We start from the raw sequence: 23037 nt of genomic DNA, 5'->3' as shown, positions 1-23037 counted from the left end.
TAGTAGTACGGATCTCTTGTAAAGATGAGCTGGACAGCGCACAAGAGCCAGGAATCCCTTTAGATCTTTAATTAATATAGATATGGATCATAGAACAACTGTGTCACATTTTTTTTTTATTTCTTCCTAAGCACGATACAATAGCGACATGCCGTTGTAGCGCAGGGCCACAAGCGTGTGACTGTAAACGCGACGGTTGAGTGTCAAAAGGAGTGTCCTGACACTAGGTTCCAAGATTCCCTCTATCTAACCTGCCATGTGTGGCTTACTACTAAACTTTAAAAAGCTACTTTGATCTGTCTACAGTTATTATAGATATTCATATCTATGAATACCTCACCATATGAGTGACCTCACTCAACACGCAATACATCCAGAATTCGCATGAAATTAGGTAACAAGTGTCTTAATGAGAACAGAGTGCCTTAACACTAGGTTCCAAAGTTACCTCTGCTCAACCTACTATGTGCAGGACTCAGTGGGAAACGAAAAAAGGCCATTATATTATAGACGATAATACTTATCCTATATCTTATAAAACAAAATCGCTTTTCGTGTCTGTCTGTTGTTTCTAAGTCTTCTTCTTCTAAACCACCCAAAGGATTTTAATGCGGTTTTCACCATTAAGTCGAGTAATTTCCGTAGAAGGTTTATATATAGTTTATTATTTGTACATTCTTATGTAAATTAACATAAATACGATAAATATGTATAAAGTCCTACCCGTTGAGACACTTTCGCGCATGCGCTGCTTTAATGGTAAGTACTACATGAAAAAAATGTCCGCGACGGCATATTCATATCTTTTAAGAATAACGTGTACCGATCATTTTTCTATCTAAAAATAATAATTTCAATATATTTTTTATTGTGAGTCATATTTCTCCATAATGGTATTAATCCTTATCCTTTAAAATACTTTATTAATTTTCTACGTTAAACGAAGATAAAATTTGCTTTTTACACTATTTCGAAATTGCGAATAGTTTTAGAGAAAAACGCATTTAATTGTTGACACATCCCGCCGTTAACACATCAACTGTATGTTACTCAAGTTTGACTTATCCCTTACTCTCAGCATATAAATAAGTATATTAGTTACGTTGGCCATTCAATGTAGACCAAAACTGTCTTTTACTGTTTTTCATTTTAATAAGTACTTTAGAAGTTGTTACAATATCGAAAAATCCTTGCTGCCAAACGGCTCGCCACTCGCCAAGCGTCCGCCCGCCTGTCTTACACGCATCGGTGGTTCAGTGGTAGAATGCTCGCCTGCCACGCAGGCGGCCCGGGTTCGATTCCCGGCCGATGTATTCTATATAATTTTCCTCACAGGCAGCCACGTAGTGCTTGCTTTTCATCAGGGACAGAATACCCTCTTCAGCATTAACCACAAGCTCGAAAAAAAACCCGCCTGCCTTTATAGCAACGAAGATTAAGATGCGTTTGCACGTATTGGATAATTGAAGTTGAATGTATTATTTCAGCGCGATATATTTGGTTTCATATTTTTTGTAGTAGTTATTAGTAGGTAGGTTTTTGTTTATAATTTCTTCCGTTTAAAAACAGTCATTTAACTATCTAAAAATAGTCATTTAAATATATTTTAATAAGTACTTGAAAAGATTAGTAGCACAGATTTAAAATTACGGTACCTACTAAAAAATCCTCGCTGTGTAAAACAATTGGAAAATCCTTATTGAAACTACGAAAATGCGGGTTGCATTAGGGTTTAATTAATTTTCACATTATCTTAAGTGCTTTGCAAACATACATTATATGAATAATCCAATAGTAAAAGCGGGCGAAGCCGCAAGAGGGTCGCTAGTCTATATATGTAAAAGGACTTGTCCTCACTGACTGAGGTAAGACGCACGCATAGCCGTAACCGCTGTGCGTAGAAACGTGAAATTTGGACAGATGTTTATTTTCGTAATCTGGACATCCACTAAGAAGGGATTTTGAAAAATTTTAACCCTAATGGGGAGAAATAGGGGTTGAAAGTTTGTATGGAAAAAAATTTAAATCGGCACCGATTTTTATAAAATTTGAAATTTAGATTTTTAAAAGCATTTAATTTAATACATGTTTCATCGTTTTCTAAAATTCTCCCCCTACGGGTGCAAATAAGGGGTTGAAAGTTTGTATGGGAACATCTTTAAAACGCCACCGATTATTATAAAATTTGAAATTTTGACTCTTAAAAATATTTAATTAAACATGTGTTTCATGGTTCTTTAGAATTCACCCCCTAAGGGTGCAAATAAGGGGTTGAAAGTTTGTATGGAAAAATCTTTAAATCGCCACCTATTTTTATAAAATTTGAAATTTAGACTCTTAAAAATATTCCATTGAACACATCATGGTTTATTAGAATTCACCCCTAAATACGCAAGCAAAGCTGCGCGCGTCCGCTAGTTATATAATAAATATGTTATTTATGTATTAAATATAATATATTTATATTCAATATGAATATAATATGTTAAGAGACATTCGCAGGTGAACGTCCGTGTACTGAAGTGTAGCACTCGACGGAGTGAGTCTCGGCGTTGCCGTGGGAACCGATGCCTTCAATATACGATATCGAATTACAGAACTACTGGAAAGCTTATATATTTCTTAAGGTTTTATTGATGAAATTAATATTGGTAATGATTAAATATAGATATTTATCTTTTCCGTTAAAGGTTTGTTTAGTTTTATTTATAATGTCTGGAGACATTAATTGAGGCGTATTTTTTTACTGGAAATTATTGTTGTAAGTTTTTGTATTTTTTAGCTTTACACTGAATCTTGCACTTAGCACGAATGTAAGTGGAGAGAACCTAGTGTTCTGACACTTCTGTTCCCCACTTTCCTCCAAATTCTCGAGACATTGCGTGTTGAGTGGCGGACCTCAACGCCGCGCTTTACTTCTTTATCGAAGATCGTCGTGGCGCAGCGGCATAGCATCTGACTTTAATCTTAAAGGCTGTGCGTTCAATTCTCGTTCGAGGTTCGATTACTTAATACATTTCTTATTCCTCGCTCTAGTAACGAGATAAATCGTGGCGAAACGTTCCCGAACTGAATCCGTATCTTAATTTCAAAATGTTATTTAAAACAAAAATAAATCAAAAAATAAAGTGTATACACACAATGTCACTGTGCAAGCGTATATTTCATTTCGGAGGATATAAACCAAGAATACTCAAATCGAGACAAATCTGATTGATACGATCCCAATTTACTTTTATCTCTCCTGCAAATATAAACATATTGTGAGTGTTTGTTTGCTTCTACAGTGTTTACTTCTGAACGGATAAGCCTACATCCGGGGGTTGAGCTGTATTCAACTTTATAAAAACTTTAACAAATCGTTCTGCAAACTGGATACATCTTCAATTTTGCATCTAGAATGGAAAAGAAATATATCTTGGAAATCGTTTTAATTACCAAACCAATATAGTTCTAAATATTCCTTCAAATGGGCATTGACTACGTAAATATCGCGTGAACAGTCATAAAAAGCAAAGTCTCCTCAATTATTCATTTTTTTAGATTCACTATATCCCACATATGGCTAGGTAGGCTGGAACCTAGTGTTAAGACGCTTTGTTGACATCACGTCCATTGTGTGTTGAGTGGATGAGGTCAGAGCGACTTTACTATTTCACAAGGTGGGAATCAAATCCACAAACGTCGCGTTTACAACTAGATGCTGGGCCTCGGCTGATCTTATAAGCTTATTACGATAAACCATTCTAACAAGAAATTACGCTTTAAGTTACAAATTGTATGTCAACAAGGAACATTCAATTTGTGAAAAAATCTCGTTAACATCCGCAGTTTGAGCTGCATTCAACTTAATAAAAGATTTTTATAAAACACATAGATATTGTGTTTGTTTTGTTTATAAGCAACAAAGCTTCATGGTTTTTAACGCTTAGCAAAATAGGCAGAGGGATACTAGTGTCAAACACTCTGTTCCCCACTTACTAACAATTTCAAGACATTGCATGTTGAATAGCGGAACATAACGCCGCAGTTTACGCTAACAAAATAGAGAAATGGAAACATAACTATTTCCACTGTCACGATTGCAGTCAGATATTATGTCGCTACGTAATAACGGCCGCGAATAAAAAATAATATGGAAATCTATATAAACATTATTAGAATGTATGAAAAAAATCTCTGTCTATATTTTTAGTCTTTTTTTATTTTTCTCTATTTGTAGAAGCACATCAGCGTACCAGATATATTTATATTTGAAAAAAAAAACTGTTTTTTATTGAAATCCTAATGCTAAAAGATAGCGCGGTGTTAGGTTCCGCAACATACACACACATGCACATTCTAGAAATATTAACTAACAGGTAGTATATAAAAACTGTATAGAAAAGGTCTTAAAGTTAATAAACTTGCGGACGGCTACTATTAATCATAGTAATTTAATTTGATTATATTTGAACCTGGAGGAGGGGCGCTGCTGTGCCACGGTTAACATCAGCTCTGTGAATAATTTTGGTTATTTATTTAATTACTGTAAAAATTGCAATAAATAGTGTTGGAATATATCCATGGACTATAAAAGAACTTGAAAAGTGTAAAGTGTCGGCGATTAAGAACATATAAGTGCAAAAACAGTGAAAAAAGTACCGGTGACAGTGTTAACGGTCGAAAGACGGTTGTGTTTGTCATAGCTTAGACAATAAAAATTTATGGTGAAGTGAACGCAGTTCTTGGACAGATTTATTGTTCCATTTTGCCTTTATCCTCTACAAATTGTAAGGACGATTAATCTAGGAGTTTATTAAAAAAGAAAAAAAAAAAGCAAGTCATTTCGATAGGGAACTGCGACACGACCGTAAGACTCCATCTAGCGGATAACAGGCGTAAATACATAGATGTGTTAAAGAAAATCAATCAGTGCCTCTTCCACTGACCACGAGAGGGCAGGACTTATATATATCAATAAATATTAAAGTTATCTGCAAAAAGACGACAACAGAGGCCACTACCTGTATTAACACAAAACAATAACACTTTAGAATCATGGAAGAAATCTTAAACGCTCTTAAAAAAATTACAATAGAATTGAACGATCAAAAACAAGAAATCAGAGAAACGGGAAGAATTATTACTGAACAAGTAACTCTCAGTATGACTAGAATATTTGAAGAGAAATTTTCATTAATAGAAAAACACTACGAAAATCTGGAAGTTAGAATGGAAAATCAAGAAAATAAGATTCAAGCCTTAGAAAGACAGACAAGAAAAAATAATGTGGTTATTTTCGGTATAGAAAACAACGAAGAAACATACGAGAGCCTAGAAAGAAACGTAATCAACTGGTTGGAGCAATATCTCTCTGTAAAACTAAATTATGCCGACATTCAAGAAGTCAAAAAAATAGGAAAGAAAGATGAAAGAACACGACCAATAGTAGTTACTCTCTCAACTCTAGGAACAAAAATAAAAATAATGAAACAAAAGAGGGAGTTAAAAGGTATGCAGTATTACATCAAAGAAGATTATCCAAAACAGATACTGGAGAAAAGAAGAGAACTACAACAACAACTACAATTAGAAAGAGATAAAGGAAACATAGCTGTAATCAAATATGATCGACTTATTGTATGGAAAAATAATTCTAAGTGTAAACTACCTACATCACCTGAAAATGCTACTATAACCAATATAGAGGAAAACATACAAATAAATAAAAAGAACAAAATACAACAAAAGGAGGTACCAGCTAAACCATCAAACAGTCTTTCAGAAGGAGTTATAAAACAAGGAAAATTAAATTTTGTAATGAATCCTACAAATAAGAATAATAATAAAACAAACAAGCATAGCAATCAAGCACCTCCTCCATAGTGAAACTAATAAGAAAAGAAGAAATAAAAAAAAAAAAAAAAAAAAAAAAACAAAATTAAAACAAAAGATCTTCCAATTCGGCTGGTCACCGCGGAAGAGTACGACCAAAACCCTCCAAAGGATCAAAAGCTATGAAAAGAAAACAGAATAATAAAAATAAAAAGACTTTGATCATTATATATTAGATTATTATATAAGACTTACATTAGATACAGCAACATAATAATGTTACCAATTGAAAGCAAACGGCACTGCATGGAAAAAAAGTGTATACCTTTGGAGGAGGCCTATACCCAGTCTGGGGACCTTGCCTGATATTATACTACTAAATTAGTTATATTTAATAAATAATTTAGAAAAATTTAAATAAGAAAATAAAATATTTTGTAAATAAAATTAGAATAAAAGTTAACTAAAAAGAACTAAAAATTTAGTAAATGAACAGTAACAAGTAATTAGTGTAGTAGAGTGTATATTATAAAGTAATTAGTAAAAGAAACAAGTAATCAACGCTAATGTAAAATTAGAATATGTAAAAATATAATATATATATCTCCTTATAACATATACTTAAATATTATTAGTAATATTGTAGATAAAATAAATAATAGTATAGTGTAGAAAAAATAAATAAATTAGAAAGTAAACTATATTAAATTAGCATTAAGTTTGTAACTATGGCAACGGTAAATAAAAGGCTTTATTATTATTATTATTATATTTGAACCTGTGATCTAAACAAAGTACGACTAGCAATATAAAACTTTATTTATAAAGGCTCACAAAAATGATACTATCTGTATTTAATATAACAGATATCTGTATAATGTGACATTTGGAAACCATTTCCAGGCGCCGTGATATTAAACATCTTATCTAATTACTTTGTTACCTGAGGCGTTCCGTTTGAATATAATTTGGTCTTCGCATTAAATCATTTAAATAAATAATATTTTTTACCTCCATCCTGTATATCATCAAAGCAGGATAGACAGAGGGAGCCTCGGAACCTAGTGTTAAGACACTCCGTTCCCATTAAGACATTTCCGTTACCCACTTTCCATGTGAGACATTGCGTGTTGGCAGAGCTCAACGCCGCACTTTGGAATAGAAATCGAACCCACAATCTGTCTCGTGTACAGTCGCACGCTCGTACCCCTACACAAAAGCATAAATAAAATCATCTGTACAAACACTAAACATCTTCCCACATAAGTAAGTATTCGATAAACAACATACATTTATGGTTCTCTTTGTACTTCCTTTAAAACACGGACTTATAGGGAACTCGCCTCAACCTTAAACTTGTCAATCAATCAATCCATCAATCTATTTCCGTCAATCCGCATTAGCCGGCTGGATATCGTCAGCTCTTTGAGGGGTGGCGGAATAAATAAATAATTACCGAATGCACCCAACTGGTTGGGATTTGTAAGAAGAAATTGTGTATTGTTTACACAAATGCTGATTTATGTTTGGTTTAAGCGATATACTTGTAATTTTTTTTATTTTTATAGGGGTAAGTCATTGTAAGATTGTTTTTTTATTAACTAAAACAAAAAAAAATGGGTTGTTTTTTTTAAAACAACTAATAATATCTTTTCTAATAAATTTTAAACCCATTTACAAGAACGTATAAAAATTTAATATGAAAATTGAACTATCTCATTAATTCAAGTTTTCTAAAATATACTCTAAATATTTAAAAAAAAACGCTACAGATTATCACTTATGTCTAAAAATTCCAAGTTTTGTTTACATTTGAGACCTAACGCGTTGCAGGAATACGTTACAGGAGTTGGACTTTTGCCTTGAATGTTTATAGCGACATTAACATAATGCGAAACTTTTATGCTGCGAGCTTATGACCGTTGTTCCTTCTGCCTAATTTGAATATAATATAAGAACAGTGTCATCGTGGTTTAGTTACACAATTATAATATATAGATTATATACACGAAGATAGTGAATTCAAATTTACTTGAAAAATGTTTATATTTAAAAATATTACTTTGATAATGAAATTTAAAAAAATATATATTTTAAAACGCGTCGCGTCGTTCTCCACATTTCATTACGTTTTTAAGACATCGAATATTGAGTATCGAAAGTCATCGCTGCATTTGAAAAATGAAAATTATTTAAATATAATTATTTCCCCGAATGGGAATCGAACCCGCAACCATCGCATTTACAATTTCAAGGCAAGGCACTGTTCCATTGCAAAACGACGTCAATAATCTTTGATTTACACTATTTTCTTAAACAACAAATAAATTTCTTCAATCTTTAAGCTAAAAGATTGAATTAATGAAAGCAAAATCATTTTTCTATGATTCCAGCACTGCAGTGCCAAATGACCGCTCAACTATTTTCGTTGTTTCCACGTTAAATACTCTCTTCTCGGTGTTAACAAGTAAATCGCGGACGCCGGAAGTGGACTGTAAATGTGCCGCGCTGTAACGCTTGCCGTACAACGTAAATAACAGTTTTATTTTTAAACAATAAAATATAACGAGAAGTCTGGTTCGTATAAGATTTGCTTGTTACTGAGAATATGAAATGATGGTGGGTATTTAGGTCAGATTTGCTGAGAGTTGTGGAAAATTTTGCTCATTGTATAATGTATAGAGAGAGGGCGTTGTATAGTTTCTAGTTCGGACGGAAATTGGAGACCAGAGTGTCTTGACACTAAGTTCTCTCTGCCTAGCCTGCTAAATACAATTAATGTCAATCACATTCACATAAATTATAAAATCCTGTTAGTTTGTACAAATACAATTACAATTTCTTTCTCTTCATTTACCTCACCATTTTAGATACTAACGAAACGTCCATTCTAAAAAACATTGGCCCCGTATTAAAATGAAAAACATATATTTTGTACGTATTTTTGATCGAATTTCACAATTCTAAGTGCAGCGAAGTTGAGAATAGTGTTGCGAGGAGCAAAATAAAGTAAGCAACTATATAATATTAGTTTCTGCAAATTTTATTTAAAGTTTCCTGTTCGGAATATTTTCTATGCTGTTCTGTTTTATATTTCACACAGCTTACTCGACAAACTCACAAATACAAACTGTAAGTATTTTCTATATTGCACATGACTTAATAGATAACATATATATAACTATCGAAATGAGAACGTCATGGGACAACGGCATAGCGTGTGGCTGTATGCGTGGTGGTTGTGGTCCAACTCGGAGAAATTAATTATGTTAAATTGGGGAACGGAGTGTCAACACTAGATCTACTTAAAACTGGTACTACTACTTAATTTAAAATACAGATTAAACCACATTTGTTGTGTAAAATAACCCTAAAATATTAGTCCAGTTCAGCCCACTGAAATATACCTGGTAGCAGTAACTGGACGCGGCCGAGGGCCGACATGAAGGAAATAATTCATTGACGACCAGGCAGATGTATAATTTATTTTTATAGCGACGATTAAGGCGACCGTCCAATTACATAGCAGAGCTGTTACATACTATAGATAATGCTCAGCCACACTCAATTGCGTAATAGAATTGTTTAGTTGTTGGAGTATAGTGTAGTTTTGATGAAATTTATTTATTATTCATAAGATATTAAGAAACAAGTGAATGAAGTGGTATATTTGGAAAGTATATCCCCAAAGAAGAGATACACAGAATGGCAGGTACTAGCGAGAATGTCACGGTGAGAATGAAAAAGAACGTGCTCAGCTGGTTTGGGCACCGAACGAATGAGTGATGAAAGAATGGCAAAAAAGATTTATGATGGAAAAGTGAGTGGTAAGAGAGGCTAAGACGTCAGTTAGAAAACACAGTATCGAAGATACTAGAGGAAGACCGCGTAAAAAGCTTGAGGATCCCCGGAGGGCATGTATGAAGAGGTTGACGACAGTGAACAAAGCGAAAGAGGTATATACTATGTAGAGTAAGTAGCGTTTGGCACTCCGTTCTCTCTCACTACCCCCCCTAGGGATAAAGCGTGAAACTATTTTCATTTTCTCGCTCTTAGACAAGGTTTTATTAGACGAAGCGACTTTGATTTCCTTAACCTATTCGATAACCTACAAAGTCTCGAAAATTCGTCTTCCTACCCTGCAATACGAGAAAAAAAGTGAAGCTATATTTCCCATACTGCAGGGGGCTTTTTAAAAATTAAAAATAATTCTCTGTGAGTCAGCTATATCGCTTTATTTTATGGGACAACAGCCGAACCAGCTTTTATGAGTAGAATACCGTATAGGGATCGCCTGACGTTTATTTTGGGTTTGACCGAGTTAATTTTAAAGATACCTCTTCACTGAGACTTACGTGCCGCACACGGCAGGGTAGGCAGAGGGAACCTAGGAACCTTGTACTAGGACACTCCGTTTTCATTTAGATATTATACTTCAGTTGGCGTTCAGAGTGGCGGAAGTGAATGCACTTTTCCTCGTCACTAGAGCGAATAAAAATATTTAATATTTCATTCCCTCCAGTAGGAATCGAACGTAAAACTGTCGTGGTTACAGTCACACCCTTTTGCCCTTTGGGCTACGGCGACTTCTATACCCAACCTTAAATAACCTTTTATTACTTACAGAATATGAGAAACATGAATACTTGTAAACTAAAAATACATTTTTCCTTCATTATTCACTGTAATTACAATGCATAAAAACCTCAACAAAATTGGACACCGTCCGAGTGAAATATGGCTGTCTTTCATACAAACTAGATGCGTTTTTATTCTTTAAACATTCTCACTAGCGATCACACTATAAATTAAACTCAACTACACTCGACCTTAATTAAGCTTCATGTTTTTTTTCACCTCACGCTGTATCACGCCATAGCAGGTCAAGGAGAAAGATTCTGCTGTTAAGACACTCCGCTCTCCACTTTCCACTGAATTCTAGAGTCGTTGCTTTGCCTCAACACCAGATCGAACAATTAAAAATATCAAATATTTCATTGCCTCGAGTGGGAATCGAATCCACAATCTGTGGAATGAAGATTGGTCTTAATGTAATGGAAACAACAACTTATGGGCGGAGTAAAATAAACAATCTGAATACTGAGCTTGCCTTTAACTAGATAGAAAATTTAGTATGATACATAATATTGTGAATTTATTCTTTGTATATTGTACGGTAAACGTAATATATGTGAGTTCGATTCCTAATCAGGGGAATGAAACATTGAATATTTTCATTTTCTAATAATAATTTCAATATTTACTAATTTAGTAATAATTTTATCAAATGAAGAAAGAACAAAATGATAGTAACTGAATGTATTTATGCAGGTGGCGATACTAATACAGTACGGAGCGAACGATTAAATAATAATCCACGAGATGAACGAGGCAGCAGCTGTTGACCTATATTGTTTACCTATATACATTCGTAATGGGAGGAGAAACGAATCAATGATTTTTTTCAGTGTAGTAGGCTAAGAAGATATCTATCTAGTGCTGAGACACTCTGTTTGAGGCATTGCGTTCGAGTGGCGGCACTCAATGCTGCACTTTTGCCTTGATACTAGAGCTAATAAATGAAAATGTTAATAAATAATAATTCATTCTCGCGATTGGGAATCGAACCCACTTCTGTCACGTTACAAACACATGTTTGTGCTTCTACACCCTCGACTAACTCAAATGAAGATTCATTTCCTCAATCAAGTGCAGCGTCAACCTCAATCTAATAAGCAACGCTGGGAAAGTCATAGGAAACAGATAGAGGTTTTATAAACACAAACATCTCTAATAAGGTTAAAATTTATTTATAACAAGGCTACTTCTAATTGTGCATCGATAGCGAAATAAAATGGAAACGTATAAAATTAACTTAATTAAGCTTTCATTTGAAACAATCTAAATGTATTTATTTGACCGTTAATTACGCAAAAACCACTGAACTAATATAACCTGAATACTCCCAATTTAATGTTGACAGAAGTATAACTCTTGAATTATTATTAGTTCAAATATTTACAATGGAATTATCCTAAATATGTATGTTAATGTTCAATGAGTAATAAAATGCATAGAATAATTGAAAGTATTTTAAGTGATATTGACATATTTTGGATTACAATGTAAGTCAAGCGGCGCAGCGGCACAAAGTGTGACTGTAAACGTGACTGGTTGTGGGTTCGATGCCCACTCGAAGAAATGAAAGATTTATTTTAATTTGTATTTTCATTTCTTCGTTCTGGTATCGAGGCAAAGTGCGGCGTTGAGTTCCATCACTTAATACGCACTACAAGAATTTGGCGGAGAGTGAGGAACGAAAGTGTTTTAGCACTAGATTCCTAGGCCCTTTGCTACCCTGTTATGTGCGAAATGTAGCCTGAAGCTGAATGGAATTCTTCTCTCAGTGAGGACTGAACACACTTTAAGTGCCCCTTTATTAGTCATGTTTCACTGCGCCACGTGTCTATTAAAAAATCTCGCGGCGTATTCTAAACTAAAATCATTATCGTTTCTAAGGTATTGCAAAAGAGGATGATGAGGTAATGGTGGATGGAGTAAAAATCCTCGCAAAAATTTCATAATCTACTTATATCATTATTAAGGTCTATCAAATGAATAAAAAGTGGAGAACGTAGAGAATGTATATATTTACATTAGCGACGCACGTAAGACCTAACTCTAACCACATTAAACTTTCCGTAGCAACGACTGGATGCAAGCCAAGTTTAGTTAGTGGGGACTTCCGGTTACCTGAGCTCAGAGTTACCTGAGAAGTGTGTTAAACAAAAAGGTTTTTAGTGTAATTATACTATGCATGCTTAAATGTAAGGGACAGAGAGTACTTCTTTTCACGTCATTATTTTTATAGTTCTGTACCTCTAAAAAAGATGGGAAGTATCACTTTGCTGTCCGTCTGTCTGTGTCTGTCTTTTCTTCTGTCAACACCATTTTTCAGAAGATCGCGTAGATTTATAAAGATGAAGTTAATATCAAATATTTAGGTCTACAGTACATTAGAGCAAAGAAACACTTTAAATTCTAAATCAGTGCAATGTTTAATCACTTTTTTCTCCACGCGAATTTGACTTATAACATGACAAAAGATAAACTCAATGTTATAAAATATATACAAGTATTAATAAAAAATATACCTTATACAAACAATGTCTATAGAAACACAAATGGTAGAAACATCTACCTGCTTCCTTTTAGAATACTCCCTATATTAAAATACATAGTGTATCTCAAATGGCGATTTCGCTCGTTTGCTTTTATTAAACCATTTATTTAAATGAAGGTTATTTAGGGCGGAAAAATTAAATATATTATGTTAAGATTTTGTATAGTGACTCCGTTGTGGCACAGTTACGCCTTGTTTACTTTACGGTAGCAGATTCGATTCTTACTTTGGGATATATAAAATATATTTTCGATTTTCCCACCTTGATTAAATAGAAGGTTTTACAATGAAATTGGATCGTTTTATAATATGTCTTACAAGTCTAATTGACCCTAACAGTAATTAGTAGGCAGAGGAAACCCGGGAACCTAGTGTTAAGATACGTTCCCAATAAGACACACTTATAAAGACAAAAATATAACATACTACATATACATACATATAGGGAGAGCAATTGAAAACAACGCTTTTTTACCTTTAAATGGGTAAGTGGCTTTCATGCGAGCGCAAATATAGAGAAGATTTAGATAGGACGTGTTTTTTACATATTTCCAACCTGTGCCACTCGTGGAGAGTACTATCGTTTTATATGAACTGGGTGCCTTTATTTTGTTACCAGAGTGAAACCTGGAATTTTTGTGTTTTTGATGTATTGCAGCTTCACGCTATATTTCACACATAATAAGGTAGGCAGGGGGAACCTTGGAACCTATTCCGATCCCATTAAGACATTTTTATTCCCCACATTCAGCCAAATTCTCTATTTCGTGGGAACTTCGTACCTTGTCATCACAGCGAATCAATACAAACGACGTTGCGGGTTTCATTCCCCCGAGTGGAAATCGAACCCGTAACGTCGCGATTAGAGCTCACGCGCTTGTACAGTTCTGCTCCACGATGGCCTGGACCTACATAGGCCTAATCCTATTTAAACTGCAAATAACAATAATCTTTACGCTTAAGTATATTTGTCAAACACTGTCGTACTTCCCAGTGTAGAACTAATTTCCCCGGAGGCAAGCACTTACCCCGTTCTAACTCTATAAGATAAGCTTATCTCGGTTATTCGTCACAAGTAACTCATGAGTTAGTTGCAAGAAAACGTACAGTACGGTCAACAAGTACTGGCCGAACTGAAGTAATGTTTTTTGAACTTTTACGCTCTGTGCACTCGGGAAGAAAATAATGTAAAATAAGAAAATTACCTCAATCTATTCAGCGCAGCCACCTGCAGTTAACTTTAGGGAGCCACGACTCGTTGACCGTACTATATATAGTATTTAGAGATAAACAGTTTGCTTTGTTAGCTTTATAGTTAGTTTGAAGAGAGTGCGTATCTTTAGATCTGGGCTAGGTTTTGTTTAAATATACTGTGGATGGGAATAAAGGGCATTTAGGCTGATTTAAGGTGTAAACAGTTTGTGTAGTTTACGAACGTTATACTGTAACAACAAAGGTTTTAGTATTTTTTTTTAGTAGTCAAAATCTATATCTATGAAATAATTAAATAGAACTGGAAGAAATTTTGTATTAAGAAATATAGAAATAATTTAAGAAATTTTATGTTTTAAAATGTTCCTTTCGTATAACTTCATACCTCCCACAAATAAATCCTTAAATAGCATTTTCTTAAAGCCAGTCGTGGCTCAGGAGAGCAAGTGCGATTGCAAATGCGACAGATTGTGGGCTGAACTTTCCGCCGAATTCTGGGGCATTGTGGGTTGAGAGGTGGAACTCAACGCTGCGCTTTGCCTGTTTACCAGAGCGAGGAAATTATAATATTAATTAACAATAATTCAATGCCTCGAGTGGGAATCGAATCTATAAACGTCGCATTTACAGTCCAACGCTTGTACCCTCGCTCCATCGACGGAGTTTTTAACATATAAAACTATAATATTCATTAAAACTAAATTGCAATACAGTTACTATAAACCATCCACTTTATTACACGAGCACAATACAATGCTAACAATCTCCGATATCTAATTTATAATATTAATTACTAGAACCTAATGTAGGAAGTAACGACGTTATATACGAAGTAAATGCAGAGTGGTTATGAGATATTGTAATTGTAAACACATATATTACTTTAAGATAGGGCACCGGACACCGTTCCCCACTTTATTTTTTTTTAATTTTCAAGCCATTGAATATTGAGTACTGAAACTCAACAAAGAAAAAATAAAAAACTTGGATCCTCTGAGTTAGAAACGAACCCACTTCCGTCACGTTGACACTCACACTCAGCGCCGCTGCACTAACGACATTATATTCAAAATATTTTGTACTATATCTAAAATATAATTTACTTGATATATTACTTGAACGTCTTTCCTAACTAAAATTTGTTTGATCAGGGAGAGGTGGCTAGGGAATGACGGTAACTTGACGTGTGTAAAAAAATATGTTGTTCTTTGCTCATATATGAATTATAATCGGAAGGGAAATCCACATACAAAGAGTTCATCAGTTACTTTTTTTAAGTTATATCCTATAAAGTATTTAATATTAAAAAACATCGTAAATATGTCAAAAGGGTCCTAAAAGTTGGAACTTTGGGTCCGCAATGGCTACGTGTTAACGAGCTTTTAAAGCGTTCACCAGACTGAGAATATTTTACTAAACATAATAATATGCTATTATATTCGTAATTACTTTATTACTAATTTGTAAATTACATATGTACATATATCTTTTTCAGTTTCAGGCTGTGTCCATACCAATTAAGATACTTTTTCTTCCAATAGAACTCACTCATTATCAGAACAAAGAAATGAAATTAATAAATAATTTATTTCTTCGAATGGAAAATGGTAAAAAACGGAAAATATAATATATTTTAATTATTAAAGTAATTATAAACTACTCAGTATATTTGTCTAAATAAAAATAATAAACATTCAGACAAATTTATATGAGTGTAACATTAGGTGCTGATATTTTTCATAATCTCTGGAATACAGTCCGAGCGTCATTTCGTTGAAATTTTAAATTTCAATCTCGCTCGGTCTTGATACATTTTACGCCACTTTCCACTTGTTGATTTTTGTTGTGTCATATTACTCTCATTTATATAATATTAAAACTAGAGCTACGTTTTCGTTATTACATAATAAAGGAAATATCCTGAAAAATATAATTATAAAATTTCAAAGTTAAAGTTTATCATGGTGCAGGTGCCTCTTCACGAATTCTCGACACACTTTAATATGTTGTTCCACCGACTAAGAATCGAACCCACTGCCTGTTACATCTCTTCCCATCCGGGAATGGGGAGGATGATAACATCCTCCCTGTCCGTTGACCGTGACCGTAAACTTACTAACTTCTATAAAAACATTATCTACTCTCCCACATCGATTATGCAATAGTACAATCTAAAACGAAAGCTGTACGTAAGCCCGCATAGATTTCCTCCGCAAGTTCGGGACGTGGGTGCTGATAACTTAGGCAATTTCTTTGGAAGCTTTTACAAAGCAAGGCTATTTCCGTTAGACGATTGTTTGTTTGTATTTTCAGAACAATATCTACATATTTTAATTGTGATACTTTAAAATTATTTTCACATGTCTTTGTGATGTAGAGAAATAAGATAGTGTAAGTTTTCGTAGCTTTTTTTACATTGTTCACTAATAGTCATATTTTATAAAACATTGGTCAAGTGCGCGTTGGACTCACCCACAGACAATTCCGTACAATTTCAGGATTGTAGGGCAACGGGAAGCACTTTATAAAAGTTGAAATACTTAAGTTTGCGCGAGCGTATGGACAAATTTTGTATGAAATGATACAAAATAAACTGTCACTACGATTTTTTTCTTTTATGCTGTTTTTTTTTTGTTTACTTCGTGCCAAATTTTATAACTGCTTGTCCTTGTCAAATACCATTTAGGTTTTGATTTCGCAGCTAATGTCAAATAGCTGTCATACAAAATGCATAGATGCAACCTTATCTTTTAATTGCGTTGACTTTCAAGCTTATTTTCTTCTGTGCTAACCGAGGGTCTGTATAAAACTGAATATTTGATATTAATTTCAGATTAATATCTTCACGCAATCACAAGAGAAATGGAGAGACGGACAACCGGACAACAAAGTTAACTTATAAAAAGCCTTTTAATATTACTTTTGAAGGGAGGGAACTCTAATAAATATTAAATGTATGGAATTTACACGATTAGTAAATTCAATGTTTAGTAAAAGAATATTTATGTTTTAAAAAACTTATTTGTACATAACATTACACGATACACATATAACATTTCTCATAAACGCGACGAGTGTGGTTCCTTGGCGACCTTGAGTTTCGCCTCTCAATACGCAATATCTCGGAAATTATAGGATAGAGACGAAGTGTCTTAACACTACACTCCTCCTCCTACCCGTACAAGTACAGCATGAAGCTGATAAAAATATATAAAATATGCAACAAATTTTAATACTAATTTGCATATTATGAGTATAATAATACTCTTAAACGGACAGGACATTTGTCATAGAAATGAATTCTAAAGGTGATATGAAACATGGAGAGGAAGGATTTACACGGTTCTTGGTACAATGAGAACATTCTTATACGTTGCAAGTTTACAGCTTTAAACTTTTATATTCATATCCATGTTTTTTTACGAAAATAAGAATTTATATATAATTAATTTTTTTGTATGGCACCTCGTATTCTGATTTCATCTTTCTATAATATAAAAAAAATCACTCATTTTTACAAAACTGTGTAAAATTAAGAAAATTATTTCTTTTATAATTATATTAAATTTAGCTCATTTTGTATTTGTTTGTAACAAATATTTAAGTAATTAATGTAACCATAATGACTAGCTCACTAAATATTAAACAAAGCGGAAATTGAGTTCGATACAACCAATTTGCAGCTAAATTGGGTTCGAACGACCTTTACTTTGTATAATAAACTTCATTATGAACCAATTATAGAAAAATAAAATATCAGAAACCTACTTCTTTCTTTCGTAATATAAAAATCTTTATTTTGTCAAGGAAAATTGGGCTATGATAGTATAATATATATTTGTTTTTCAATAATATATTGTCATTGTAATCGTTTAGGTAACGTTGTGGTAACAACGATGTAAGGTTTTCTACAAAAAAGTTTAGTTAAATATATCCCAAATATGCCACGGAAATCATTTTCTTTATATTTTTCACATCATATTTCAGAAATTATGAGAAATGGTAAAATGAAACATTCTGAAATAATAACATTAAATTATAATTAACGCCGTTATAAAGACATCATCGAATACTGTAATTTTATTTAATGTCGCTTAACAGCTATAATTCATTACATGGGACGACAGATGTGATCATTAATTCGGTGAAAAGTCCAAATTTTATATACATTTTCATTTTATGTTTATAGTTTGTTGTAGTGCAGTGAAGAGTTATTGTGCTTGAATGGACGTAATGGTTGTAGGCTCATTCTCACTATGGGAAATGATGACATTTTTTTTGGTCAAATAACGATAACGATAGCCACCTACGAAGTAGCCTCTTAATAGACAAGTTAGTCTATTGATATATTCTCTCTGCCATAATAAATACATGTATAAAAGCATAAAAATGGCTTCTTTCTGTTTCTAAGGAGCTACATGTCAATAATTTATACCCCGAGTGGGAATCGAAATCACAACCCTCGCTCAAAACGAAATAAATTTTAATTTTATTGCCTTACACTGTGTAAAGAATATTGATATTGAATAAGGCGAGCATCGTACATGACCGCTGGTCGCTGTCCCCAATGGATAAACTGAATGGACAGAATAATAATAATAACTGAAATGTTATTCGTATGTTTTATTGATATATGTGGCTATGACTGGCAATATTGAAAGAAACTTTTGGAATCAATCAGTACATATATTATAATAATTTTAAAATATTAGTCACATAAATATTAGTTCATTCCGGTTTCATGCTATTCGCTTTATCCCGCACACAGCAGTAAAGGTAGAGAGAATCTAGTGTCAAGACATTCCGTTTTTTTATTTTCTCCACGACGTCGCTATTGCGTATTGAATGACCAAGTTGGCAAAAGTTTTATTTAAACGTGTTATAGGATTGGAAACCACTTTCATGAAAAAACTAGTTAACTTTAGTTATTCTCATCACAACGGTGTCGGTATTTTTTAATATAAAACTTAAGCAATACTTAAACGAAAACCAGTTAAAGTAATTTAAATAACGTTTTAAACTTACCAGCTCTCGACTAATAAAAATAAACTTTTGATATGAATATAAAGATCAAAAGGCTAAAGTATAAAGCAGCCAGAGAAAATTTGCACATTGAAGGAAATGTTTTCTAAACTGTTGCGGATATTTAAACGGACTTTAAACGTCAATATATAAAAACCGGCGAAGTGCGAGTCGGAGCGCGCATGATTGGTTCCGTATCATTATCTATTAAATATTTACGATTCTTGAAATACAATCTGGTGACAGACGGACAGATATATAGACGGTGAAGTCTTACAGCCGCGCAGGTTTGTGTGTTGCCATTAGGTGGGATGTGCTGGTCTCCCATCAACTCGAATGCCGATCTGGAGTCGCTCAAGATGCAGATGGATCGCTCCGAGGATCCTATCGCAATCGTAAAAAATTTAAACGTATAAAAAATTGAACATAGTGAGATTTTAACCTGCGCCTCTTAATCCAATCGCTTAGTGCCTTAAATGAGTGTTTTCTCACTACCTACCAATATATATATACACGTCCCCCTACTATTTAAATAAGAAAATACTAGTAACATCCATATCCACGATCTCTTTTAAACGTCCAACAAAGGCAACTAAGCTGTAAAGGCAGAGCTTGCATTGTTTACATTTCATTAAATACATCCAACTTGAATGTTGAGTGGATTTTTTTATCCTTTTATGTTGGGTTTATAACTCACATTCATTGTCCCGAGACACTCGTTATTACTGTTACACATATTATATTATTTAGATAAGTCCAGCGAGTAAATAGATTTAAATTAGCCTCGTATAATTCAGCATGAATTTATATATTTAAATAAATGTTAGGTTTTCTTTTATAATTGCATATGAATGTAGACGCGACACTTATAGTTACAATTCCCAATTGGTGGAATGAAGTGTTTTCACTCTCTCGCAGTAAGAGCATCAGCACAGAGTGTCTTAACAATAGATATTCTCAACCAAATTCGGTAAACAGCGGAAGCTAAAATTGTTTGCTTTTTCAACGAGCAAAAAGAATAAAACATTGAATTGTTTAAAATAACTTGTTATCACCCCATAATAAACTCGTCACAGTCAACATTACTAACAACAATATTCTTAAGAAGCTTCGATAGCGGAAAGCGGAAATCTTCCTTAAACATTCCCAGAATCTCCACAATGGAACCGATATGAATGGTCTCTATAAATCATGTGTAGAAATGAATCGCATATAAAACTTGCTAAAATAGATGTCGCTGAGACAGGAATGGATTGTTGGGTGAGGAGCAGAGTTTTCTCGAAATTTGATGTATTCGCGACAGATATAGCTTTTTTGAAAATATGGAGGCCAGTTGTGGCGCAGAAGCTCAAAGTGTGACTGTGTGAGTGTGTGAAGACGACTGGCTGTGAGTCCCATACCCAGTCGAGGAAATGAAATATTTATTTTTATTAAAATTAGTGAGCTTAGTGTTTAGACACTCCGTTGCTCAGCTCCCAGCTGCATCGCCCAATTAATGAAACATTGCGTTTTAAGTGGAAGCTTAAATATAGTGTTAGTTTACTCCGCCGAGTGAAAATTGTCCCCACAACCGTCGCGTTTACAGATCAAACAAATTGTGTGTGGCTGCGCCTAGATGGCAGAGTATAAGTCTGAAACAGATCGATCTGAATAAAATATCAAAAATTTTACAAAATAAGAATAATAAATAGAGTTACATCACTACATAAGTTCTATGTACTAGACTAGACTTATGAAACAATAGTGCTGTATCCAAGTAGCAAGTGATAACGTGTACTCCAAGGATAAGCCTTAAACGATCTAATAAAAGTGATGCTAACGTCGCTCTTACTTCAAAGAGAAAATCGAAAGAATATTCTTTATCTGATGCGGTAACTTTATAAATCTATTTTTCTTAAGAAGTTATCTCAATGAAAGTGCTATAATTATTTTGAGTCTAGAATTCAGCTAAAATCGGATTCAGATAAAATCTCAGCGTTGAGTTCCACAACACAACACGCAAAATCTCAAAACGCGCATTTCTTTTATGAAAAACACGGTGTGTGTAAACATTAGGTTTTTTCTGCCCATCCTGGTATAGGAAAAAGCAAGAAATCAATATTAAAATTAAAATGTCCTTAATATCTTTTTTTATTTTCCATATAACCTGACATTCTTTAATAAAAACCGTGGATATTTTTTTGAAATTAAGAGGAATTTTAATATTTATATTAAAACGAGAAATCTTCAAAAAAGTTAAATAAACAAACATATTTTAGCTTATATCTCAGCAACTTTACAATCTGCAATTTCAAAACACTTTAAATATCACTTATAAAAGATAAAAATACTCACTAGGCATATCCAAATCACTGATAAACTCCTCAGTCTCAACGAACCCGCGACCCATGGTTGACATAGCAACCAGAACAATCAGGCACTGCATAGACACGCCTCCCGGGCCCGCTCTTGCTAACGACTCCATCAATGACCATTGCAAAACGTCACATTTCAAATATAATGAACAGACTTTGATACAGCTTTCACAGGTTTTGACAATATCTTTCAGCGAGATAAGCTCTGCCGTCTCTACAACGACGTGCGTGCGTTAAAGCGGCGCGCGGCGGACTGAACGCCGTTACGCTACATTCTATATAATCTGTTCAAATTATATATATATATTATAGGTTATTTTTTTTTTTTTTTTATAATTTGTTTTATTACGTTTAAAGATGATTTAAAATAATGTACGAAATTAAACAAGTTGTAGCCCCCAACTTTGTGTGCGAGGACTTTAAGGCGTAAGATGGAAATTCCTTCATTCGGAGCTCTTCGTTATTAGTGCTTCTTTATATTCCCTTACTTACTTGCCAACTTTCGACTTTCTAGGTCCAATAGTTTCGTCTGTATGCTATCTAATAATTACTTGTCAGTTTTATATAATGATAAATTAGAGGAATAAACAAAAAAAAACTAATGTTAATGCTTTACATTAAGACACGATGGTTATGGGCTCGATTTCCATTCGGGAGTATTAATTGTTTTCATTTTATTCCCTCCGGTTTTTGCTTAGCTTTGACTGCAACTCAACACACAGTATTTAAACATCCTTTATATCCTGATATATAATGAATACAGCGTGAAGCATAAAAAAATATTTAAAAAAATGGATCAATTTTTCTTTTCATATATGAAATTCGCATTTTTTTTCAAACAATAAAAATATCGAAGTACTTATTCAAATTTTTTATTTACATTTATATTGACATCTCTGGTGACATAAAATTTTGCTCTTTGAAATATTTATATTGTACTCGTGTCTGCCAATAAGTAAATTATTTATAGAATACTAGTGGACCCGAACGCGGCTACGCCCGCTTGAATTATACGAATATTTATTAAATATAATTATGAAATTATTTTCAGTTTTCAATAAAGAGACGTGTTAAGCAAGCTCATTTTGGGTGACGTTCTAACAACAAACTTTGCAAATCGTTGCTTAGCAACGGCGGTTGTTATAAACATGGCGGAATAAATTGCATGTCAAATTAATAAGTATTTTAATATATTGATATAAATCGAAAATATAACAAATATGAGAAAAAAGTATCCTATGTTCATCCCGAGACCCTCAAGTATCTCTATATGAGTATTTCATCACAATTAAATTAGCGGTTTGGCCCTGATTGCGTAAAAGACAGACAGACAGACAGACAGAGTTACTTTCGAATTTATAATATAGGTATGGATGGTTCTTGAAGAATTGTAGACGGTGTTGTGATGTATTGAAGAAAGTAGATACGTGAAAAAAATTGGATAAGTAA

The 23037-nt window shown here is 33.5% G+C and overlaps 1 protein-coding gene across 1 annotated transcript in view; it reads right to left on the bottom strand.

Moving 5' to 3' along the window:
- Positions 1-21830, bottom strand: part of LOC146536595 (synaptogenesis protein syg-2-like) — a 55598-nt gene extending 33768 nt beyond the window's left edge. The window contains exon 1 of the mRNA XM_085189630.1: positions 21569-21830. Within this exon, the coding sequence (XP_085045756.1) occupies positions 21569-21698 (130 nt within the window). The 5' untranslated portion in view covers positions 21699-21830. The remainder of the gene's footprint in view (positions 1-21568) is intronic.
- Positions 21831-23037: the final 1207 nt, after the last annotated feature.

Source organism: Heliconius melpomene, chromosome 8 (genome assembly GCF_056956725.1).
Source record: "Heliconius melpomene rosina isolate 202511_hmr_F chromosome 8, ASM5695672v1, whole genome shotgun sequence".
NCBI lineage: Eukaryota > Metazoa > Arthropoda > Insecta > Lepidoptera > Nymphalidae > Heliconius > Heliconius melpomene.
This window is presented reverse-complemented; position numbering and strand designations above follow the sequence as displayed.